The sequence below is a fragment of the Lepidochelys kempii genome, chromosome 7, assembly GCF_965140285.1.
Source record: "Lepidochelys kempii isolate rLepKem1 chromosome 7, rLepKem1.hap1, whole genome shotgun sequence".
Lineage (NCBI taxonomy): Eukaryota > Metazoa > Chordata > Testudines > Cheloniidae > Lepidochelys > Lepidochelys kempii.
Genome location: NC_136386.1, coordinates 36840458 through 36867151, shown reverse-complemented (window position 1 = coordinate 36867151; position 26694 = coordinate 36840458). Strand labels below are relative to the sequence as shown.

The 26694-nt window shown below is 43.1% G+C and overlaps 1 protein-coding gene across 17 annotated transcripts in view; it reads right to left on the bottom strand.

Annotated features, from left to right (window-relative positions):
* Positions 1-26694, bottom strand: part of IQSEC1 (IQ motif and Sec7 domain ArfGEF 1) — a 723214-nt gene that overhangs the window by 77885 nt on the left and 618635 nt on the right. For all 17 annotated transcript variants that reach the window (XM_073352194.2, XM_073352208.2, XM_073352210.2 and 14 more), the window contains 2 exons: positions 21644-21926; positions 11438-12702 (listed from right to left, as the gene is read on the bottom strand). In XM_073352194.2, the coding sequence (XP_073208295.1) occupies positions 11438-12702; positions 21644-21926 (1548 nt within the window). The remainder of the gene's footprint in view (positions 1-11437; positions 12703-21643; positions 21927-26694) is intronic.

The window sequence follows — 26694 nt, the reverse complement described above, 5'->3', positions numbered from 1 at the left end:
ACAGGACAAGAAGTAATGGGCTTACAATTGCAGCAAGAAAGGTTTAGGTTAGATATTAGGAAAAACTTTCTAACTGTCATGGTAGTTAAACACTGGAACAAAGTATCCAGGGAGGTTATGGAATCTCTGTCATTGGAGATTTTTGAGAACAGGTTAGACAAACACTTGTCAGGGATGGACTAGATAATACTAAGTCTTGCCTCAGTGCAGGGGACTAGACTAGATGACGTATCAAGACCCCTGCCAGTTCTACATTTCTATCCATATCAACTAAAAGAAAATAAATTATTAATTACTCTTCCAGTGGATGACGACACCCTCATGTTTGAAAAAGAGATGTATTAAAACAATTGTGGGAAAGCATGTGCAATGTAAAGTACCTTTCTCCATATTTGGTGGGAATGTCCAAGAGCACAGGGGATACAGAGGAAGGATTTCATTAAAATAAATAAATAAATAAATCTACCCAAAATGAAATTACGAGTGGATCCACACATAGGGCTTTTGGGGCTCCCAGATTTAATATACATATTATCATTGCATAATACAAACGTTGTTCTCACACCTTCTGGCAGCATCAAGAAATGCTCTGGGAGAATTTTGAAACGGGGGGAACCATGATGATAATTTGAAACTCAGGAGCCTATGGAGTATTTTTAAAATGGAAAAGCTGATGATCTGATACAGGGACAGTAGTTTTCTAGATCTATAATTTCTAGAAAATAAAAGAGGGCAATAAATGAACAAAAAAATCAAAGTGATCTGGGAAATTTAGGAATTTTTTCTTAATGTAAAACACTTATAGCCTTTAGCCTCTATTCTATAAATATATGGCATTAATAGAAATGACATCCCTGCAAGACAAACATGCAACACTGGCCTTTAAAACATGACAAATCCCAAAGTGAGGCCAGGATACAACACAAGACAGAATAGAAAGCTGGAAGTGATGTATAAACAATATTCTATAACCTCAATCCAATACTCCTGATGTCAGTGATTTACAGTAACAGTAAACAGCGACAAGATTGTGTGGAATGCAGGGAGGGGCCCTGAGCCTCCCACTGGAAGAGGGTGGACAGGGCCTACTCTGCCTCCACAGTCAGGACCACATCTTCCGCTTCTGGCCCTGCAGAGGCTCCTTTATAATGCAAGTAGTCTGGGGTGGAGCACACCGGCACATGCCTACCTCTGCCGCCTTCAATACGATTGGCAGCTCTTCTATCTTCACCCAGAGAGATCTCCTACAAGACCTCTCTGAGCTGCTGGTCTTTTACCAGGACCTCCTTAGGACGTGGAAGCTAGTCTCATCGACCAGGTCTTTGGCAGCACTGAGGCAGGGGTGAAAGTAAGTTAGAGGACTTACCAGTATGCCAGAGTCCTGAGCAGGGGGCGTGGCCTCAACCAGAAGAGGCGTGGCCTCAACTCCCCTGGCCCTTTAACTCTTGATTTAAAGGGCCAGGGCTTCAGCTGCAGTAGTGGCGGCTGGGAGCCCGGGGCCCTTTAAATCACCCCCGAGCTACTAGCTGCAGAGGCGGCTGGGAGCCCCGGGGTGATTTAAAGGGCCCAGGGCTCCAGCTGCCGCTACCGCAGCGGAGCCCTGGGCCCTTTAAATCACTGAGGAGCCCTGGGGGCTCCCGGCTGCCACCGCTACCCCGGGGCTCTGGCAGAGCTTTAAAGGGCCTGGGGCTCTGCTGTGGTACCAGCAGCCGGAGCCCCGAGCCCTTTAAATCCCCGTCTGAGCCCTGCTGCCCAAGCCCTGGGGTAGCGGTGGCCGGGCTCCATGGGGAATTTAAAGGGCCCCGGGAGAGTAGCGGGGGCTGGAGCTCTGGGGCCCTTTAAATCTCTGCCAGAGCCCCACCACTGCCGCTACCCCAGGGCTCAGGCAGCAGGGCTCAGGCCTGGATTTAAAGGGCCCCGGAGTTCCAGCTGCTGCTACTGCCCTGGGGCCCTTTAAATCCCCACCAGAGCCTGGCCGCCGCTACCCCAGGGCTCGGGCAGCAGGGCTCAGGCCAGGATTTAAAGGGCCCCAGGGGGGGAGAGGTAGCAGTGGCTGGAGCTCCAGGGCCCTTTAAATCCCTGCCGCAGCTCCACTGCCGCTACCCCAAGGCTTTAAATTGCCCTCTCGATACGCCGTACAGGGGCGTACCGGCTTACTTTCACCTCTGCACTGGGGGGGCGGGGGGGGGGGGGAGAACCTCCTTGCAGAGCTCTGCTACACAACCCCCATCTAGGTGTGCAGTTGGCAATTCCTCTAGCACTCTCCAAGAGGGAGGTGCACCAGAGGCTGGTCCACCAGAGGCTGGTCCTAGCTGGTATCCCAGGATCGGAGAATGCCTGCACTACAATTGGGGGGACTGGGAGGACCACATGGTGCTTGGCCAGTGCATGGGGCTTTCCATCCCTCATGCCTCCCATCATGTGCTCCAGAAGGCAAGAGCAGCCCTACTGCCCTTCTCTTGCATTTTCCTTGAGTGGGTCCTATGGGAGGGTGCTCCCTGCCCACCTCTCGCCCCTCACCCTCAGCACCTTATTATCAGGCCCCTGCCCCTCCAGACTCCCTGTCCACCCATTATGTACCTCTGCCTCTGAGCTGTGCGTGCTCATGCTCCACACCCTTCCTTTCCTCATCCACATGTCTTGCCCCAACATCAAGTGGTGGAACCTCCTGCCAACCAGGAAGGTGAGGAACCCCGGTGGGCTAGTTCCTCTCTGGTCCCGCAGCTGTTGGGGACATTAGTTGGTGGCTCCTTCATGCCTATGCTCATGGTTCCATGAAGGATCTCTCCTACTTTACACTACCACAGACATGGCCACTTATACAATGCATTTTAAAACCATTCCACCTATTATCTGTGGGTCCTCAGAAACATTTGTCACCTACCATAATCAACCTTACACACTTAAATACAGTACTGTATAATCACTGTACTATACTGTACTTCATCATTTAGTACTAATAAGGCAGTATTGGTGGGATATAGGACCTGAATATCCCAAGGTCTTCAAGTCCAGCTGACTGGTAAACCAGGCATTTCCAGACTGCAGTCAAAAAACAAACAAGGACAAACCCAGGATCATTCTTTTAAAAAAATTAACAACCCAAAGGCTTCCTACAGTCTGGCTTCTCAATGAGCCCAACCACAAAGTTTGAATCCATCAAAAGAAAGCCTTTCCAGGTAGTGTTTTCCTCCTGCCTACAAAGAAGGAATGGTTTCTAATGTCATTTAGATCTGGCTATTCAGACCACATCTCCCTCAGATTGTGCTGGGGGAATTGCCTAATTAAACACAGCTGGCCCCACCAGACTTCCCTACCAGCTCCTGCAGTTAGGGCATGCAGCTATGATCTTTCCTCAGGGAATGAGTGGTACAACACTCTTCCTGCCAACCCATGCACAGGGTCTGTTCTCTCAGTTACAACTAAAAATCTGTGTGCACAGGACTGCTTTTCAGGTAGAAATTTGGTCTACTCTGGGGATAACAGAAGTTCAGATGAAGCAGATGCCACAAAACATCTTTAAAAAGTATGTATTTTTAGCAACATTAAACAACTGCTCCTAGTCTGATACCAAATTATAGCCTAAAACCAAGTGTTATTGCCAAGATATGAACTCCTGGAAATAGACGTTTTGTTGTATTCATGGCTGTGCTCTCTATTGCCCTGTTCCCTGATGATCTCTGACCTGCTTACATTTTGCAGAAGACATCCAACAAGTGGGCAATTGGAGCAATCATCCTAGGCTTGTCTACTACACCCTAGCTTACCATGCAAAATAGGCAAAAGGTCTTCAGCTTTTGAAAATAATCACTCAGCTATATAAGCAAGTAAAATCATGCATATACTTCCAACAGAGCTAGGTGGAATTCCACAGGATGTCATTTTTATTGCGGCAATGGAGAGTGATTTTTCATTACTGTACTTTTAAAGCCTTGCTGTTTCATAAACTAAAAAATAATTTTAAAAAATCACATTCAATTAGGTAACAGAGCACCTCCTCCTCTAAAAAGGAGAGTTCAGCCTCTTTGTTAGGGATTGTTTTTTCTCCGAAAGTGTATCTCCTCCAATTTAAAATTCAGAAAGAACGGAATTGTTATATATAGTTTTCTATTTCTCAGAACTATGGCAATGACAAAATGAAATGAAAGTAGCCCTAAACACCATCTCTGCATGGTCCTCTGTAAGATGCAGACTTTTGGAAACCTTGACTTCTCCAGTTAAGAGGCTTTGAAGTCACTTATGGGCAGTGGAATTTTTAAACCTCCCCAGATATACTCGGATGAACAGTGTAGCTTATTGCTAGAGAAACAGATCTAAAGTGATGTGACTTATTTTTCAAATTACCTTTGGACATATAAGATACCATGACATACCTTCAAATAGTGTCATGTGTCTATTGCTCTTAGTGCACAGGTAACTCAAAAGTTAATCCAAACTGACACTGTACAGTGCATCAAAGCAATCAAATGGAATAACTAATAGTGGGGCGCGGAGGGGAAGGGTTCTTTACAGTAAAGGGCATTTCACTTGTAAACCACTGAGTGTGCTACCTAGAGGGTGCCCTAAAGCAATTTCTATCATATCAATTGCCCCAAAGCAATTCCAGTCCCACAGGTTCCCTCTTTAGTAGTTTCCTATTAAAACTTTTAAGAATAAAGTTCAGTATCCTTAAAGTTGTTTTCCCACCACCTGTTCACAAGTGTTAAAGCTGCATGTTCTATCAGGTGCTGTTCTTGAAAGTGAGATTGCTTGCAGGAGCAACAAGGGGTTTACATGGAATGTCACAATGCCATGTTGGCATCCTTTCATCTGCAAGAGACGGTGGAAATTGCAGCCTATGATGTAGATGGTCTGCAATGTCTCATGTGACTGAATAGGCCAAAATCGAGATTTGCATGATCTTTGGCAGTTATTGAAAATGTATATATCTTGGTTGGGAGCTGCCTGCTTCCTATGGGCTCTTTTCTCTTCAAGCTGTAGGAGCCAGCTCCTGTCATGGACTTTGATACCCTGATGGAGATGATGGCACCACTTGTTACAATCACTTGCCAAGATTTCCCATTGGTCAGGATCAATTCCAAATTCCTTCATCTCTCGCTTGCATGTGTCTTTATAGCGAAGCTTGGGACATCCTGTTGTTCTTCTTCCCTCTGATAGCTCCCCGTATAGCATGTCCTTGAGTATATATCTGTCTTCCAACCTATTCAGATGGCCCAACCAGTGCAGTCATCTTTGCTTGAGCAGGGCTATCACAGTTGGTAAACTTGCCCTTTGAAGAACCTCTGAGTTGGGGACTTTATCTTGCCATTTGGTGTTGAGTATGAGGCGTAAACAAATGTAGGTGGAAACTGTTTAACCTTTTCTCCTGATGAGCACAAGTTGTCCATGTTTCCCCACCATACATGAGAGTGCTGACGACGCAAGCTTGGTACACCAGCATTTTGTTTTTGTTGGTAAGCTTTGAGTTATTCCATGCCCTTTTAGTTAGTCTGCTAAAGGTGGCGGCAGCCTTTCCAATGCGAACGTTTAGTTCTTGATCCAGTGAGAGGTTAGTGGTCACTGTAGAACCTAAATAGCTGAGCTTTTGGACTACTTTGAGCTGGTTTGCATTTAAGGTAACTGAAGGATCTTGTGGAACCCCCCCGTCCTAATACAACCATTTTCTTGATGCTGATGGTGAGAGCAGATGCCTGACAAGCACTTGAAAGGCAGTCCATGAGTTCTTGTAATAGATCTTCATTGTGGGCTACAAGGGCAGCATCAGCAGCAAGCAGAAGTTCCCTATTTGGCACCTTTTTGACTTTGGTCTTTGACTTAAGTCCCGACAGGTTGAAGAGTTTCCCCATCTGATCTTGTGTGGAGATCCACTCCATCTTTCATGTCCTTAAACCCACAGTTCAAGAGTACGGAGAAGAAGATTCCAAAGAGTGAAGGGGCAAGAACACTTCCTTGCTTCACTCTGCTTTTCATCTCAAAGCTGTCCAAAGTGGACCCGTCAAACAGGATTGTTGCTCTCATGTTGTTGTGGAATGAACGTATAAAACTTAATGGGGTTGGTGCAAATAGACCTGCTCTGCTGACTGTGTCGAATGCTTTGGTTAGGTCCACAAAGATGTACAATGGTCGGTTTTGCTCTTTGCACTTTTCTTGGAGCTGACACAGAGAAAATATCATGTTTAGTTGATCTTCCAGCCCTCAATCCGCACTGCGATTCAGGGTAGACACAATTCGCCAGCTGTTGTAGGCGCACTAAGATGACTTTTGCGAAAGCTTTTCCTGCTACACCTAGTAGGGAAATACCCCTGTAGTTGTTGCAGTCTCCCTTTTCACTTTTTATACAAAGCGATGATGTTTGCATCATGCATCTCTTGTGGTACCTCACCCTCTTTCAAGCATTTAAGTAGCAGCTGATATGGTAATAAGCTGTCTTTCCCGCACTTGAGGATTTCCTCTGGGATGCCATCTTTTCCAGGAGCCTTGCCACTTAATAGCAAATCAATGGCCTTGCTTAGCTCTTCTACAGTGGACTCCACATCTAGCTCTGGCATGACCTGTAGAGTTGTATTTGGTCCAGTGATTTGCTGGTGAGGTTTCATTCTTGTGTGTATAGCTCTGAACAGCGTTCAGCCCAATGAGACAACTGCTTGCTCTTATCTGTAATGGATTTCACCGCTGTGCAATTTGAGAGGGGCAACCCTGTTGACAATGGGACCTAGAGCTTTCTTCAGGTCATTATACATGACTGAGGTTTCCTGTGTCTAAGGATGTCTGTATCTCTTCACACAGCTTGATCCAGTAATGATTTGCACAGCGCCTGCTTGCTCGTTGTATCTCAGTTTCTGCATGTCGAAGTCTCACTTTGGTGCTCTTTGTTGGCTTCTTGTTGTGTTCCAGATAGGTAATAGTTCCACTTCATTTTCTTCAAACCAGTCCTTTTTTGATGATCTCTTTTCCCCAAATGTAACTAAAGCTGTTTTAAGGATTGTTGTTGTTAAAATCTTCCCAAAATTCCTCTGCCTTCTCTGGTAATGACTTCCCATGCATGGTAAGTTCAAAAGCCTTCACAAACTCCTGGCATTACCTCTGGTTTTCGGTGTAAATAGCATTGATTGTGGGCTTGCTCCTAGGTTTTGCTTTATGTGGTTTCTTGGCTGTAATCTTCGCTTTGCTAATAAATCAAGGAGGAGAGGTCGGTGTCATAACCAGCACTGTGGAACGTGCGAGTGTTCTGGACGAAGGGTAAGTCTTTCCTTCTTATGATAACAAGGTCCTTTGTTAATTGGTGCCAGTGGCCTGCTTGTGGATGTCACCATGACACTTTGTGGTGATCTTTTCCTGTAAAATATGAATTGGTAATGCACATTTGGTTTTGGACGTAGAATTCAAGAAGTCGTTGGCCATTCTCATTCATCTTGCCAATGCCAAAATGTCCTAGGCAATCTAGCCACCAGTTGTTGTCTGCACCAACTCTTGCATTATCACCACCAAGGAGGAAAAGTTGCTCAGTTGCTAGTATTCTTTTGATGACTTGATGCAGAGTCGTAAAATGTATCCTTCTCCTCGGGGCTAGATATGAGTGTTGCTGCATAGGCATTAATGATGTTCACAGAGCTGATGGTTGTCTGAAGTTCAAGAGAGACGATACACTCTGACTTCCCAATGGGTGTTTCTCAGACAGTGGTTTTCAAACTTTTTTTCTGGTGACCCAGTTGAAGAAAATTGTTGATGCCCATGACCCAACGGAGCTGGGGATGAGGGGTTTGGGGTGTGGGAGGGGCTCATGGCTGGGGCAGAGGGTTGGGCTGCGATTGAGGGGTTCAAGGTGTGAGAGGGGGGCTCTGGGATAGGGCAGAGGGTTGGGGTGGGGGAGGAAGTCAGGGCTCTAGGCTGGGAGTGCAGGCTCTGGGGTAGGGCTGGGGATGAAGGGTTTGGGGTGCAGAAAGGGGCTCAGGTTGGGGTGTGGGGTTACCTCAGGTGACTCTCGGTCAGTGGCGGTGTCAGAACAGGTAGGGACTAGCTTGTCTTAGCTGGGCAGCACCGCTGACGGGACTTTTAACAGCCTGCCACGACCCAGTGCCTTACATTCTGCGACCCCGTACTGGGTCGCGACCCGCAGTTTGAAAATTACTGTTCTAGGAGCTTTACCTACTTGTTTCTCTCAGCAAAAATTTTCTATGCTGCTTTTACCTTGCCAAAAGAAGGTGTAATTGCCCTCTTGGACAGAGCCAGCATCTGCAAGTCTTACACAATGCCATGGGTCTTAAAGAAGAGCTCTAGTGCCAAGCAAGATCTATATGAAACTTGGCATGGTCTGTGCAAGTATTCTATCCATAGAATCTGGGTGACTCAGTGCAAGTTTGTAAGACTTGGCAGCCATGTGCCAACATAGACGCTCATATCGGAAAAATCAAACACACAATTAAAAAAAAAAATCACACAAAAGGTGCAACCTGTACTCCTACGCTACTGCGCAATGCAGAATGCTCAGAATTAACTCTGCGCAGACTTTCATGTTTCCCCTTGCAGAAATGGGGCTGCAAAGCTGCTGACAGCCATTAGGGACCACTGGACTCTGCGGAACCCAGCTCTCCAGCTTTCAGTGAACAGAGCGCTCAGCCTTGCTCTGCATGCTCTGGCTGCCCAGCTTTATCCTCATTCTCCTGGGGACAGGAGAAGACATGGGAGACCCAGCTCTGGTAAAGGATAAGGAAGGGCAGAGCCGCCCCACACTTCATCCTCTGGCAGGACAGTGAAAGAAGCTGGGGGGAGTAAAGGCTCTGCTGGTGATGTATGGGCTCTGGCAGAAGTAGGGTGCTGGTGTCTGGTCTCTAGGAATGCCCCACAGCTGGGCTCTGTGGGGAATGCGGTGCAGGTGTCTGGGGGTGCCCCACACAGCCCCCTCCATCACCTCCCAACTGAAATTGGCTTGTTGTAATGATTTCTTTAACTCTCTACTCCTGGTGGAATCTTTTTTGTTGTCTGTATTTTTGACATACTTGTTGACAGGTATTTTGAAATAAATTACAAAAATAATTGAAACTGGAGTGATTATATTATGTTATTTTGACAAATAAAATATGCAGAATTTAAAATATTGTGCACATAATTTAACATTTTGGTGCAGAATTCCCCCAGGAGTAAACCTGAGTTATTGTATATTACTGTGTTTCTGAGGGCTTGCCACTGACAGGATAAAAAACAAAAAACAAACACACACCATATCACTAACTGTAAATTCAATAGCATTCTTTATCCTCTCAGTTGCCCAACCAACAATGCAGAAAGATCACTTAAATGTCTTTTGAAGAACAGTCTCTTCTGTACATGTTCGGGGTTTATTTGTTTCCCCCCCCCCCCATTGTCAGCTCCATACTGACAGGGCAGCATGTGATCAGGGAGCAGCTGACAGTTTCAGATGCCATCATTCATTTGTGTGTGTTGCCTGAGTACTTTTCCTTACCTTAAGTTTGTTTTCCACAACCCACCAAAAGAGCTGTATGTCAGACCTGAAGCTCAATGAAAAAAAAACAAACAAACCAAAAAAACCACCACACCATACTCAGAGTCTAATGGCTTGACAGAAATGCATCACCACATCAGGCATTTTAAAAGGTCATCCAAACTGTTTCATTGTTCTCTCCTTTTTCAACCAACTGCAATCTTTGAAGACAGTCTAAAAATAGAAAATGGAAATGCCCTTCCCCTTATAAGATGCCAGTGAATTAAAGGCACTTTAAATGCCTTTTGCAAAGAACCTCAAAAAGCACACACACATCCCTACACCTTAAGGTTTTTACAGTCAGACCTGGCTGATCCATATTTAATATTGTACTAGAATATGAAGCCATATATGAAGGTGTCAACAGATTTATATGATTTGCAATGTTACAGCATATAATAGACAAACTGAGGATTTATTAATCCAAATAAAATAAATTGCAACACTGGCAGCTAAATAGGAACAGTAAACTGACTTGTATGAAATTGCAATGGAAGCTGAAGCACCCAGTAGCTCATTAGAAGCTACAAAATTCTCACAAAAAAGGTCCTGCAAGACTTCAAGGAGAATTCCTAACACTTCTGCAAATAGCACCATGGCTGCCAATGTTTTTAAAAGGATAAGAATGAATCTTGGCATTTGTCCAGCACTCTTCATCTACACATACAGAGGAGGTTTACAGATATTAATTAAGCCCAGAAGAAGTTTGTGACTAATGTAATTATACCCATTGTACAGATGGGGAAAAAAAAAGGCACAAAAGTATCTTTCCATACAGCAAAATCAATAATACAGCCAAGAATAGAATCTAGAAATTCTACTACCCAGTTACTGCTCTAACCATCAGATTACATTACTTGTAATTAGATTTGACTGTTTAACTTCAGTTATTTGAAGACAAGGAATTTTTAAAAAGTAGTATATGTCTTACCCTGTACCCTCTGTATTGGTTGCTTTTAACAGTTACAAAATGGTCTCAAATGAAGAAATTATCCGTTGAAGTCAACAGCAAAATTCCCCATTGACTTTAATGATTCCAGGATTTCAATCATTTTTAAATGCATGGGTGACAAAATTTATAACATCCACATATGACTACGTGGGGAAAAAAGTTGAATCTATAATACTTACAATGACCAAAAGCCAGACAGGGTGAATCATTTTCCAGAAGCTAGTGGTTTATTTTGTCCTATAGTCTCTTCAAATTGTTAGTACGGCAAAAACTTGTCATGGATATTTTTAGTAAAAGTCACGGACAGGTCATGGGCAATAAAGAAAAATTCACAGAAGCCGTGACCTGCCCGTGACTTTTACTAAAAATGTCTGACAAAATGGGGATCTGAGGGTCCCCCACTGCCTACAGTGAGGCAGCAGCATGGGGTCTAGGAGCTCCAGGGGTCCCCACCATGGGTTGGATGTCGGAGCTCAAGGGTCCCCCCCACCACCCTTGGCTTGGAGCTCCAGGGGCCACCAGAGGCGGTGGGGGTACCCCGCAGCTCCCTGCCCCTGGGGACAGCAGGGACCTTGCAGATTCTGACCGCTGTGGGCTGAAGTCATGGATTCCAGGACTTCCACAATCTCAGTGAGTAAATCGTAGCCTTGCCATATGCTATTTTTCTTCTCATACTCATTGTTAACTGTAAAGATGTCAATTTTATTCATGATGACCAATAACATGCCACACAGAACAATCATGCACTGCACTGACAAGGGAACAGGTATATGACCTAACTGGCCCATTTCCATATCTAACTGCTATGATTTCTATGCACATCTATGGCTTTCTTTTTGCTTCTTACTTAAAACTCCTCCAGCGGTAGGTCTGGGGGGTTATTTTATCAGTCTTATTCATCCTCCAATTCGGAGTTACATATTCCTTCATTTGAGGGACTGAAATATTACCAAATGAGAGGGAAAACAGAACAGCATTGTACTTACTTATTAAAAAGGTTCAGTCCAATCCTATAATGGCGTTTTCGGATAACATCATTACTGAAGGCAGGCGAATCCCAGCTGTTCCGAGTTTCTTTATGGTACGTTTGTTTGCTTAAGGTTTGTTCCCTTAGGCTGTCTCTAGAAGAGGACTCAGAGCTGCAATTTATTGTGTCGTTAGAATTGGAAGTGCTATTGATGCTGTCATTGTCACCATCAGAATAATCAGACTCTGATTTGCTTTGCCTGTTTGCTGTGCCATTAATTGCTAAGTGACTATCAATAGGCCTTGGCTTGTGTCTAGCCTCCTGTTCTTCTCGGGATATAATCTTGGTAGGAATACCATGTGGGATATGTTTTGGGCTTCCTTGCTGACTAGTGATTCCCCGATCATATGCATTTTGTCTCTTTAATGAGCCTCTTTCTGAGCGATCACTTAAGTCCACTGAACTGTCACTAGGTGGTTCTATGGTTAGCAATGGCAGATGATCCATTCTCATCCTTTGCTCCTGGCATTCCAGCGAAGGGGTGCTCCTGCAGCTTGTATCAGTGTCTATCTTATCATCCTTGTGGGTCATGGACCAGTACTCTTGAGAAGAGTTCACTGACCGAAGCCTCAAGTCAGATTCTGTGCTAGATGGTCTGTCCACTGATTGGGAAAGGGGAAGAGGTGGAGATAGCTCTTCCTCATCAATGTATAATGTAACATCACTATATGATGCGGTCATCTCATCAAGTTTCCTGTGATCCACGTTATGGATTGCTGGCTTAATTTGACTACAACTATCCCTCTCCATTTCACGACTTCTGACTTGATCAGGAGTCTGGACTTCATCAGAATGTAGACTACGGCAATTTAGTGCATCATCGATTGATTCTGCAAGAGATTTGACCTGCCTTGAAAAAGCATCCTCCAGTTCTGTTATAGCATCAGCAAAATCAGTGGATGCTGCTGGAGATTTCATTGTGGCCGATTCTCCAAGGTCACCACATTCAGATTGGACAAGGGCTCCTATTTTTGACCCATCATTTGTAAGAGAAACTTGCTTCCCTTCAAAGTAGGAGCTATGGACTTTCTCAGGTCCTTCAAAGGAAAACTGCATTCTCATATTGGACAGCACAATGCGTCTTGACATACGATTTTCAGACATAGAACTTCTAAGCCGCTCAAAATTTTTGTTCATCTGATACTGGCGAAAAGCTGTTTGTATAGTACGAGCAGCATGTCTAGTTATGAGACGGCCCCCATATTTCCGTTCTAGCATTTCCACCTAGAAAGGAAATAAATAAATATTTTATAATGCAAGGACTCACTAAAAAGTTACTGGCTGACACCAGATGCTTAGATATATCTTTAACTAAAATATAATTTTCTGTGGTATTTATATACATCTAAAGAACTTTCAAAGAGACAAATATTCAACATGTAAAAAAATAAAACCCTCAAACTCAGTAGATTAGCTATATAATTTCGTATAAAATTTGAGTGGTCCTTTAAAAAAAAAAAGCTTGTCATAATGTCATTTCCATTTTTATTTATATATATAAAGAATATATATTTTTCGGAGAAGCCATTCCAGGTGTCTGGTACAGCTGCGGTGTGCTTAAAATACTTTCTTGCTCACCTTTTCTAGCTTGCAAATATTTCAAGCAACCTCAGGAAGCAATGAAACAGGGGTGTATTTTAAGTTAACCTGGTTTTCAACAAGACACTTACACTTTCTACCTCAATCTTTTCATCAGTAAAACAGATAATACTGACTTATCTACTTCACAGAGATGCTGCAAGGATGTTGGTAAACATTTCTTCTTCAGAACATTATTATGACCTAGTGTTATCAAATATATTTACTACTATATCTATTAATAGCTGAACATACAAATTAATATATATGATTTCGTGTGGGAGAATATTCAGTTAACTAATCTCAAAACACTGTAGGAATAATTCATGATTTTTATTGTCTTTAAAAACTATTAATATCAATTCAAAAGGAACAGTAAAATTAAAGCTGACATTTCATAAAATATATTTCCCAAGAGTGAGCAAGGATTGTTTTTCCTTAAAACATCCTAAGTTATTATCCTTTAGTCACATCCAGAAGATGACACCAACACATCAAGTATACCAAGATCAACTTTCTTTTTGTTGGGCCCTTCAATTGAAAAGTATTGCTGGGGGGGGGGGGGGGGGGAGGCGGAGGAAATAGATCACACAATTGCTCACTAGCCCTGTGGCTACATTTTATAATATCTTTCAACTATTTATCTTGCTTTCTGATACACCTTTGCCAATATTTGCTAACAGCTTAAATATTTTTCATGACTGCAATTAAAGCTTTCCAGAACAGCGATCCACCACGTTTATATTGTTCTGAAGGGTTACTATCTTTTAGTATAGGTCTGCGAGGCCAGATGCATGCTTCATAATGTAACATTTGCAGCCCTGATTCTCCATTAAGATGGCATAAAAGGGGCAGATGAAATTAGACCCTCTGGAGTATCTGCAGTGCAGGGGGCCTCTTCAGCCAGTCTAGAGCTCTATACAGATCCTCTGTGCAGCCCCTGGTGTAGGTGTGTGCCAGGGATGCCAGGGCTGGGAAAAAGGCCCATAAAGGGCCATTCAGTGCTGCTGTAGTTCGAGAAATCCTTGTGGCTGCTCTAACTTGCACTGCAGGTTGGACATGCCCCCAGCCAGACTCAGAATTTGGCTTAAAGCCACACTTACCCCACAACCCTGGGCTATACCTCCTAGGTGTAGCTCAGAATGTGGTCCTTCGTGTCTCAGTGTGTTGATGTTCCATGGTACCCAAAAGCTGGGTCTGAATCTTTTAATAAATTGCAAACTAGAGTCCTTATTTTTGCCACTTACTATCAATACGCGGCCAAATACCGCAAGCAGGTCACTTTCTCTCCTCTGTACAGCTTTGAATGCATTTGTGTTTCACAGATCAATGTACAGCTCGAAGAATAACTACGTATAAAATCTGTCTGTCAACGAAGCTTAGTATGCGCCAGAATCTACCTTTGAACTTTGTGAAAGTAGAATGAATTATATTGAAATTATAATTCATTAAAGAAATGCTACTTGAAGGGTTTGTTGAAATATAGTTGTCAGGAAGAGAAACATTAAGGAGTGTGAGACAATGGGTCCTCAAACTATATTAATTTAGAGCTCCTACTGAGCTAGGAGATTGGTAAACGTCAGTATGCAAATAAGATATGTATGTATATTTGTCAGTTTCTGCTTTCTTTTGTCTCTTATGTTAAATTGGCTTTGGCTTAGCTGTATAAATAAGTTATCTTGGGCCTCAGAGAGGGGCTCACATCTGGGTGCATTAGCAAAGCGCTTTGCTAATAAACAGAGTGGTCTGACAAATTATGTGAATCCTGAATCTGACTTTGACAATTTGGAGGTTCCACCGAGATGGCAACCGTCTTCACTGGGGCCATGTGACTCCTGACTGTTCTTAGGACGGCCGTGGCTGAGGACCGTCTTGTCTCCGTGTCTATCCGTCCTCCCTGTGGTGTGTTCGAGTCTGGGCGCCATCTCCGTTCGGGGATCGGCTGACCAAAGGGTTCCTCTCCCCACGGTCTAAGTGAGTGAAATTTGCACAATCGCAGCCGCACCGCGCCTTGGGTAAAACCCTTAGTGTGAAAGCAAGGGCAATTGAGGCAGTAGCCTGTGGGCTCCTTTTGTGTGTTGCACCGGGCATCGCTCTGATGAACCCGACTTTCCTTCTTGCGTGATTGGTGTGTGAAGTCCTCCTGTATGGGTAACCAGACGTTTAAGTTGGGACAGTTCCCGAAAGGGACGCCGGCTCAGTTTATGTATTTTAGGAAGAGTCCGGACTCCTGTAAATTTCTGGAAAAATGGTCTAGGCTAAGGGGTCAGGTAGAGTGGCTACTACCACCATTACGCTTCTGTCCCCAGAAGCCTTTACAGCTATTCTGAGGGAAAATGGGCCCTTTTCCCACAGAAATGATCTATAAGGGACTGCTGCAGGCAGCAGGCAGAGAGAGAATCTGATCAAAATTATTTAACTATTTGGTAATGTAATCAAAATCACTAAAGGATGTAAGGGGTTTCTATTGGAACTTAACTTGGCTGCTCCTGGTTGTGTCTAGTTGTACAAGATGGAAGTGTAATCGGGGTACAGTTGTGTAAAAGAGTAATCACAGCGCAAGGGATGTTAGGCAAAAGAGAATTGTGTGTGTGTGTGTGTGTGTGTGTGTGAGAATAGTGCTAAAATCTGAAGCTGTGTCTCCGCCATTACCTGAGAATAAACTTATAGCTTGGTACAGCAGAGAAACTATTGCAAACATGGTCTGTTGCACAAGAGGGGAAACTGAGGTACACGACCTCATGAATTTCATAAATGACCAGTGAGTGGGGTAATTCACTAGCCTGACTATAGAACAAAATAAGGACAGCCTAGAGGTAATTCTTCTGTTTTTCCTGCAATTAGCAAGGAAATTTGTAAAAGAAAGTGGTATTATTATTATTATTAAGCAATAATCTGTCCCCACCAGGGGGGTGGAAATTGTTTCTTTTGTTTTTAGACTCTACAAGCAAGCTAGCGCCAGCGGAAGAATAACTCGGAATACCATGGATCTATGTTTTGTGTTGTTTGTCTGTGGTGTTTGTCTTGTTGCTAGCATTGCTGTGTTTTAATGAACAGACAACCTCATGACATGGGTGGGGGATGGCTTCAAAAGGCTGACCTTGGCTGGGGGGGAAAGATGTGTATGGGACTGCAAAAGGCTAACTCAGGAGAATTCCAAAATTCAGTGGCCACTGTTAGGATCTTGGGACAAAGACTGAGTAGACGTCTTAAAAGAAAAACTCGGCCAACCTACAACTAAATTGGCAAAAGGAGAGGTTGATTGTTTCATGCAGTGGTGGGAAGAGGCAAATCATAGGTGGACAGAATCAAAACTTGCCTCTCTCAAAGATTCTGGCTTCTATCCCACCAGATGCAACTCATTTTACCGTTGTTGATTTGTGCTCTGCTTTCTTTTCTCTCCCGGTTCACCCTGACTCCCAGTTCCTGTTTGCCTTTTCTTACAAGAGGCAACAATACACATGGACCACACTGCCCCAGGGGTATAATGAAAGCCCGTCATATTTTTCCCAAGCATTAGCCCGAGACCTTGCTGACCTTGTTTTCCTGTCCAGGTCCACACTAGTCCAATATGTAGATGATCTACTCCTCTGTTCCCCTTCATTGTCTGCCTCTGAAACTGACTCTTTAGTGCTCCTTACTGCCCTAGCAAATAAGGGTCACAAAGATTCTCGCTCTAAACTACAACTCTGTCAAGCTTCTGTCACATACCTCGGCTTTCTCCTCTCCCAGGATTCCCGTGCACTTTCTCCCACCCGCGTCCAAGCTATCCTTAGCTTTCCCTGACCCCGCTCCCCAAGCCAGGTCCAGAAGTTTTTAGGCATGGCTGGATTTTGCAGACAATGGATTCCCCAATATGCCTCCCTTGCAAAACCTCTCCAGGAACTCACTCGATTCTCTGTGCCTGACCCCATGCCATGGCCCCCTGAGGCCAATTCTGCCTTTGTTTCTCCCAAACAGGGTTTGGCTTCTGCCCCTGCCTTAGGGATGCCTGACTATTCTAAGCCTTTTACTCTTTTCTGCCACGAACAATCTGGGTGTGCACTTGGAGTTCTCACTCAGATGCACGGAGAAAAGAACCGCCCAGTGGCTTATTTCTCTGCCACTTTAGACCCTGTTGCCCAAGGCTTACCCCCCCTGCCTGTGTGCTGTGGCTGCTGCAGCATGCCTAGTCGAAATGTCTGATTCCTTTGTTCTCCACTCTCCTCTTACCCTCCTGGTCCCTCACTGACCTCACCCTGCTCCAAGACTCTGCCCCAGAAACCGAGAAAGAATCCTGGGTTGCCCAAGGTTGCTCTCTACATCCCGATTCCTTTTGGCGCTCACCTACTGGCGCCTTTGTAGCCCCCTTTACACTCTACCCATCTCTGGCCACCCTGCTACACGGTGTTTTGCAGGTCAGAAAGGAGGGGATGGTCTCTGCTGTAACTAAGACAGGATGGTGGGCCCCCCCATTTTAGCTCTTTTGCAGCCTGCCACTGTGCAGCCTGTACTAAAAAGCCATAATATTGGTAAACCTGTAAAAGTGGCCCAGGGGTTCCAGGGCCTGCCTCAAGCACTGTTCTTGCACAAATGCCTAAGTGTCAACAATATGAATTTATATTGGTTATGGTATGTTTATTCTCCGGTTGGATTGAAGCCTTTCCTTGTCGCAAGGCTGACTCACTGTCTGTTGCCAAATATTTGTTAAATCATATTATGCCTGCCAAGGGAATTCCTGCTACTCTGTCTAGTGATCGGGGTACACATTTTACTTGACAACTTGTTCAACACCTGGACCGTATATTGCATATCAAACATCTGTTGCACTGTCCCTACCACCTACAGAGTGCAGGTGCAGTTGAAAGATGAAATAGTGTATTTAAGCCTATGCGAGCTATGACTCCCTTTCCAGATTTGAACTTGACTCACAGTGCGCTCCTTCAATATTGCAAGGGACTAATGCAAGCTGTAAGTCACTTCCATTCACAGGTTCGAGCCGCCCGGCCCACGGAACCCACCTCCGATGCTTGCCACAACCTCGAGCCAGATGATTGGGTCTATGTACGGCGCCATCATCGAAAGCACGCCTTGGAGCCCCGGTGGAAGGGTCCTCATCAGGTACTGCTTACTACACAGACGGCTGTTAGACTATCTGGCATCGCAGCGTGGATACATGCTTCACAGTGTAAAATGGCACCATCCCCAGAGAACCAATCACCACCTCAGGACAACTCAGAGTCAATTTTGACTCCAGAAGACGACGTAGAGGAACAGTCTGCAATACCTTACAATCTATGCTCTCGTAAGGGTTGCCAGAAGCAGACGCTGTTCCTCGGCTGCTAGTATCTTACAGTCTGGGGAGACCACGATGACAATTCTTTTATTCAGCAGCAGGTGTGGATAGCTCAGACCCTTAATATTTCTAATTGCTGGGTCGGCAGCCACATCCCAGCCCACTCTCAAACTGGTGTTCTTGTCCTGGCTATCCCACTCAAGTCTCCAGACCTCACTGGAGGGCCTCGTCCGTTTAACAAAATATGGATCAGCAATGACACTTGGGAAGCGGTGGGAATAAATGCAACTAAATGGATAAATGTGATGGAGGGGAAAGGTCATTGGTGTTGGGTGTGTAATGGGACAGGGCTGGATCTGGCGAAAAGCCACTGCCTTCAGCATATTGTGGCCAATGGTGTATGGGATTATTCAAACAAAACTAAAAAGTGGCGGGCCGGGTATGGAGATATGAATTCAAACAGAGAAATCAATCTCATGTTCCCCCTACAGTCATGCAAATAACACCATTCCTTGTGAGGAGAATTACCCTGTATCCTTTGGGGGGATACTCCTCCTCCTTTGCAAACACCTATATGACAAATAGGTGCAACCGACGCTTCCTGGCCTTAATAGGCCATCACTGGGTGTGTGGGACCAGAGCTTATACCACACTACCAGCTAATTGGGCAGGAATCTGTTATCCCGTCCGACTCCTCCCACAATTCCGAGTGCTAGGAACCTTCCCTCGAGAATGCCTCCGCAATTTCAGGCGAAAAAGGGACTTAACAGATGCCCAATAGTATGTAAATAACATAAGCCCCTTAACCTGGGAAGAGGCCATTGGCAGTTCCTTCATACCATTAGGGGGGAGTAATACACCATGCAAAAAGGCTCCTAAGGTTACAAGCAGTAGTTGAAATAATGGCAAATGAAACCGGAGAAAGTTTAAAAGCCCTGGCCAAAGAAACAGGGGCAATCCGACAGATGGCCCTCCAAAACCGTCACGCATTGGACATAGTGCTGGCGGCAAAAGGAGGGACTTGTGCTCTCATTGGAAAAGACTGCTGTGTGTATATACCAGACAACACCAATGAGGTAATAGATCGTGCTAGCCACTTAGAACAAATCGCATATCTTCCCCACGAAGAGCCAAGTTCTTTGTGGAAGCAGCTAAGTAACCTTTTCAATTTCTCTGGCATAGGAAACTGGTTGTTTCAGGGAGCCCTAACTCTCCTGTTTGGAATCCTAATAATTTTTATATGTTTTCAGTTACTTTCCTGTTGTATCCAAAATTGTGTCAGGCATGCTACACAGATAGCTGCCCCAAACCAGAGTGCTAATTTGATGATTTTAAATATCACTGATGAACAAAGAAATAAAGAACGATTGATATGTGGAACCCAGTCATTGTTGTTCATTGCGTAGCTTGACCAAAAAGGAGGGATTGTGAAAGTAGAATGAATTATATTGAAATTATAATTCATTAAAGAAATGCTACTTGAAGGGTTTGTTGAAATATAGTTGTCAGGAAGAGAAACATTAAGGAATGTGAGACAATGGGTCCTCAAACTATATTAACTTAGAGCTCCTACTGAGCTAGGAGATTGGTAAACGTTAGTATGCAAATAAGATATGTATGTATATTTGTCAGTTTCTGCTTTCTTTTGTCTCTTATGTTAAATTGGCTTTGGCTTAGCTGTATAAATGAAAAGAAAAGGAGTACTTGTGGCACCTTAGAGACTAACCAATTTATTTGAGCATGAGCTTCCGTGAGCTACAGCTCACTTCATCGGATGCATACCATGGAAACTGCAGAAGACATTATACACACACAGAGACCATGAAACAATACCTCCTCCCACCCCACTGTCCTGGGAGGAGGTATTGTTTCATGGTCTCTGTGTGTATATAATGGATTCTGCAGTTTCCACGGTATGCATCCGATGAAGTGAACTGTAGCTCACTCAAGCTCAAATAAATTGGTTAGTCTCTAAGGTGCCACAAGTACTCCTTTTCTTTTTGCGAATACAGACTAACACGGCTGTTACTCTGAAACCTGTATAAATAAGTTATCTTGGGCCTCAGAGAGGGGCTCACATCTGGGTGCATTGGCAAAGCGCTTTGCTAATAAACAGAGTGGTCTGATAAATTATGTGAGTCCTGAATCTGACTTTGACAACTTCATTCCTACAAATACCTTGTATGACTTTAAAATGAGCTAAAACATTGTATTTAAATTGATCTTGATCATTGTTAAATTAGAAAAACTTGTCTGTTCCATTACTAATAATACAAATTTATACACCAGAGATCATTGTAACTCAGAAATATACTGTATAAATGCATATTCTTTTGAAGTGCACCTCTTTTTGCAGTACGCATATTCTAATAAAAATGGCAAAGAGCTTAATTCTAGTCCCATCTAGAATATCTTACCTTTTAGATAATGTTGCTGTATTTTGGTTTTTTTCAGCTGATCATGGCTGTCACAGTAAACATTAAAGCAAACCAACAGAGGACTTAGTGCATGGCTCACAGTAAACAAAATAGCGTATGGTAAATATGATCTCTGTAGCAGAACCTACATGTATTGGTGTATTGTTTACTACAAATCTTTCAATTAAAAAAACCAAACAAAACACATGCTTACCTATTTTAAATTGTGAAACCATTGGTTCAAAAAGGACACACTGGATAGAATGTGGAAGGTAGCACATTCCAAATACGGCTACTGTCAAGATACCTCAAATGTGATTTTAAAATGTTTCATACATTTAGAAAAGAAGAAGGGCCTTTTTAGAGAGACATCCTGAAGCCCTTACACAACTTCTACTCAGATCTTAGTGAAGTCAAATGGAGTGTTGCCTGACTGAGAAAAAACTGAACGAACAACTCAAGATCTGGCAGTTCGAATTTAGTCTGACTATAGAGGAAACAGTTTTTTTTTTTTTCAATAGCACCAAAACCATTCCAAGTTTAAAATTACTAATTTTACTGAGAAAAAAAATTGCATTATTTCACACTGTGAACAAGATATAAGCCAAATGCATGAAATCATAACCATGGGGAGAATTAAGTTTTCACTTTATGTTAATAACAAATATGGCGTTTTTTCCAATTTTGGCTGTTGCCTCAATGAGCTAAAGAAAAAGCGGACTGGAGGGGATGGAATTTTTATAATATTCAACTATGCCATCTTTGAACTAACTTGGATTTAGACAAATAAAAATGAGTCATTTTCAGCAGCACACGTGAACTTCCCTAAAGCTTTTTTTGTTGGCAAACAGACCCTTTTGCCTTATTCATAAATAAAGCAAGATAGCTTAAATACCTGCTTATCTTGTAGGTCTGAGGAGAGTTCATAGCTCTCAGAAAGTGATCTTGACCTTTTAATAGCTTCTTCCTCTGCTTGTTTTCTCAGTATTGATGTTGAGTGCTGAAGCTTAGGCCTCCGAGATCTTTGCTGCCCAGGTGAGACAGAATACAGCCCGTAAGCAGAATGGTCGTAATGGTCTGGGCTTATAGCCGAACTATGGGTTATAGGTCCTTGATGGTAAGTAGATGGGCTATCCAAAGATGTGCCAGTTTCACTACTTGGAGCTTCGCCTTCAACACTAGATAAACAAAGAAAGGGTGGGGGAAAAAAGCCTCTAGTAAGTATTATACACCAAAGATCTCAGCAGTTAACTATTAGTATAGCTCTATTAAGCTTCAGATTATCCAGACTTAATTCACTATTTGTTAAAATTCACCTGTAGTTATTTATATTGTAGGGTCAGGTAGGCGATAGGTCAACTATCATAAATTTAGCATTTACTTAAACAGATTTCTATTTTTGCTGCAGAAGTCTTGAGGCAGCAAAAGTGAGATTTCCTGTTTATGTAACAATTTTTAGTAATATTCTGAATAACTCACTTAACCATTTCTAGGCAAAAAGAAACATTTCCAAAAGGAGCTTCTTCCATTCATTTCTACTTCAGTCCACTGCAAAACTACGAAATGTATATTTATATTTTTTGTCATGTAGGTCAAAATACAAGAAATAATGTCACATCTTTAAGTTTCAATGCAGCATAAAAATATTATTTTCCCCCTTACGCAAAGTAAATTTGAGATTTTCTGTGGCCTGTGAGGTATAATGCATTCATAGAAATTAAAGACGGGGAAAAATATCTATGAGGGTAATCTAATCGCTTTGCCAGTGCAGGATTATTCTCTCACTATATTTTGTAGAGCTTTGTCCAATCCAGTTTTAAAATACCCCAGGAGATGGGGTTTTCTAGCTAACAAAGGACCATAACTTCAGGTGTGGAATACACATTAGGACTACTTGAGACCTCTCAAAAACAAATATTCGGTTTTCATACAAATAATACTAATACTTAGGAACCAGGGGAAGAGAAATCCAGGAAATGTGACATACAACCAGAATTTTTTCTAAACTGAATCTTGTCCAAAGTTTACCTTGAGGTACCATTTATTCTTTAATGGCATATTGCATTAGCTTTTTGCATTTATGTTAGAAAACTCTTACAGTACAAGATGCTGTACTTTTTCTTTTTCATACAGCTCAAATCAAACATTGACAGATTCCATGTTTATCTTGCTTACATACCATGTTGACAGGAAATGGATTTTCATTTACACTGGTTTTCAAAAGACTCAGCAACACACCCTTTCCCACGTGTGCACAAAACACAGACTTTCCCTACCTACCTTTTGTTTTAAGAGCAGATACACCAGGACTCTCAAGAAATAAAATTCCACGTGCTCTCACCCTGGTTTACACTCATGTATTACTTTCATATAGCTCACATACACTCAAACATAAAAAAGCTCTTCTGTTGTCTCTTAGAAATGAAATGCTAAGGTCCCTGTTAGACACATACCACAGCAGTCCCTTCAGCAGTTCAAAGTACAGAGTGATTTCTGAAAGAACATTCTCCAGTAGATTGCAGTGCCAGAACAGATCAAGGTTAACACTGTCAAACCTCTTCTGGCTTGAACAGTGTGTAGTTGTGTAAGTGGGGAAAAAAAAAGGCTCTTAGATTTCTCCAAATATTTCTACAAACATTTAAAATCGAAAGCAATTCCTCTTTCCTTGCCCCACCAAAACGTGACTCTCCCAAAAAAGATGTTTTCAGACATGCAAACAGGAAAGATTTCAGTCTATACACAAATCACTTTTTCTGAAAAGGAAGCTGACAGGAAACTAAATCCCTTTCCCTTTAAATACAGCTGGGTTTCAATTAAAAAAAATTAATTATCCCAAATTTAGTAACTGACATTGAAAATATGAAGCCATCCATTTAAAAAATTTAAAATAAAAAATCTTAATAAATTCCATTGAGAATTTCCTTACCAAACTGCATCATATTGCCTCTTTCAGCGCTAAGAAGAATTTTTCCAGTTGAGGGTTGAATTGTTAGGCTGCATTTGTTTGTACCTAGTAAGTTCCTAATTAAAATTTATCCATGTAAGTAGTTTCAGTACAAGCACATTAAACTTTGTTTTATACTCTAGTTATGACAAGCGATGCCAGACTATCACAAAGTTTTAATATTTTTCCTTTCTTAGCTCTAACATTTTTTGCCCTTCTCCCCTCTTAAATTGTAAAAGATTTAATAATCCTTCTACTATGATGATTACCACACTGACATTTTAATAATGATTATTTCAGTACATGGCTTCTTAATGACCTTCAATGCCATTAATAAAAAGTTGCAGCACTGATTTGAAAGACATTGTTTTTTTGGGACCAAGTCATGGATTTTCTGAAATTCTCTGGCCTTCCCTCTTAATATTTTAAGGTTTTTTTTTTCCCCCAGCAGTGAACGCAACCCCTGAATTATAGGCAAAAAGAAAAGGAGTACTTGTGGCACCTTAGAGACTAACCAATTTATTATGAAGTGAGCTGTACCTCATGAAAGCTCATGCTCAAATAAATTGGTTAGTCTCTAAGGTGCCACAAGTACTCCTTTTCTTTTTGCGAATACAGACTAACACGGCTGCTACTCTGAACCCTGAATTATTGGTATAGCTAATCTCATTTTGGTTGTAAACCCACTCCCTGCTACCACGTGTCTGACCTTTGAAGCAGCAGCGAAGTAATTATTTTTTACAACGTGCAGCCCTCCTGTAGGAGAGGCTTTTCAAGTAAGCAAGCCAGATCTCCACTGCATATTTGGATGCTTTCTTCATTTCTCCACCTTCATTGCCCACTAATTTAAAAGGTGGCTTGTGTGTGCGCATGCTCACGGGAGTGAGAACAGAATCAAACATAAAATTCACCTGTCAAACACACCTTCCCTCTCCTTTATTAAAAATGTCATTCAAGGCAAGTATGACCATTTTAATAAATGTGATTTGTGTTTGGTATTAAGGACAGCTAAAGTCACTTTTTCCAAACTGTTATTGAGCTGCACATTGCCCCATCATATAATGGATTTAACAGAACTGTGGCAGTTAGGAGAGTAGGTCTTATTTTACAACAGCAATGGGCTGGTGAGGATCATCTCCACCCCCATTACTCCTGACAATGGTTATACTAAAGTGGCAGCTCTCAACCTTTCCAGACTACTGTACCCCTTTCAGAAGTCTGATTTGTCTTCCGTACGCCCAATTTACACCTCACTTAAAATCTATTTTCTTACAAAAATCAGACATAAAAATACAAAAGTGTCACAGCACGCTAGTACTGAAAAATTGCTCACTCTAATTTTATAATTAAAGGGTAAAAATGAATCAACTGGAATATTGTTTATATGGCTCTATACACTGAAATGTAAGTACAAGTCATTGTCTGTGAAGTTTTAGTTTGTACGGACTTCGCTAGTGTAGCCGGTTGTAAAACTAGGCAAATACAGTATCTAGATGAATTGGTGTGCCTCCTGGAAGTGTACCTCTGGTTGAGAGCCACAGTACTTAAGGTAACTCATTTCCTCCAAAATGGATTCCAGACAGGAGTCCCTCAGAGTACGAGCAGAGGAGGAGGCCATCACCAGACTTTCACCCAGCCACGGATTAGGAGTCACATTCTCATCCTGTGTGAGGACGCTGCTCTGCCCTTGTAGTGACAATTACAATCATGAGATTCACCCTGTCTGGAAGGGTAAACAGTGATTTCTCAGGATATGGCTACACTAGAAATGTAAGTCTACTTGTGTTAGGTCTACTTCCACCACTTCAGTAATAGCTGAGGTGGCTGTATGTCCACACTACCCTCCTTGGGTTCCTGGTATGCATCCTCATGTGGAGCACTTCCACCAACCTAGGAGGGGCAAGTGTGGGGAGCTGAGACACCAGTCTCTCAGCTCCTCTAGCAGCTCCCTGTCGGGAGCCTGGCTGCCCCACAGGCTCCTGATGGGCTCCCCTCAACCCCCATTTTGTCTACCTGCTCCACACCAGGAGTGGGGGGAAGCCACAGAGGGCTTCTCCCCTCCCCGTTTCCCACTGGGAAACAAGTACACACACCCTGGCACAGTTCTTATTCCATGCTCTGGGCCCAGGCTGTTTTTTCCCTGTCCTTTCTCCTTCTCCCCATATATATTAGCCCTTTTCTTGCCTTTACTCTTCTTATGTCGTGGCCTGGTAATTTATTTTTTTTTTTAACTCTTATTTCTTTGGTCTCCCTCCTTCCCCTGCTGGCCCCCATCCTCTTTCACCCTGCCTGCCAGCTCTCCTCATTACCCATCTCACCTGCAGGCTACACATTGCTTCAGCTGATCACCCATTTAGTGGCTCTGTTAGACCAGGCTTTGCACATGTTTGCAGCTGTGCTGAATGTTTCAGGACCAGAGAAAGAGAGCATGGGTTGGTGGGCAGACGCCTAAGGGCATGCCTGGATATGTCAGCTGCTCCCCATGAAGGGCTGCATGGGAGCAAGGAAGGAATGCAGGAGGTTTGCAAGGAGCCACCTGCCAATTAACCTGTAGTCACTGAAGCACATTTGCAAGGAGGTGTAGGACAGACTGGGGGTCATTCAGCTTCTCCTGCCTCCTTTAGTTCCCTCCTCCTATCAGTCTTCTCCTCCTGGATTAATCTGGCATCTTCCGTTTCCAACACTGCTGAATTGCCATACCTCACAGCAGCAGGGAATAAAACACATGATGAAATACAAGGGGAGAAAGGATGGGCGTGTGATTAAGGCAAGAGAACTGGAAGTCAGGAGACCTCAAGTTACTTAAGCCTAAATTTTCAAAAGCGGTCACTGATCAACTACTGAGCACCCACAACTCAGATTCAAAGCAATGGGAGGTGTGCGTGCAAGACACCTCTGAAAAAAACAAACACAAAAAAAACAAAACACCACAACTCTAGAGATAAGCTCCTCAAAAGAATTTGGGCTCCTAACTCCCATTGAAGATACAGGCCTAGGTATCT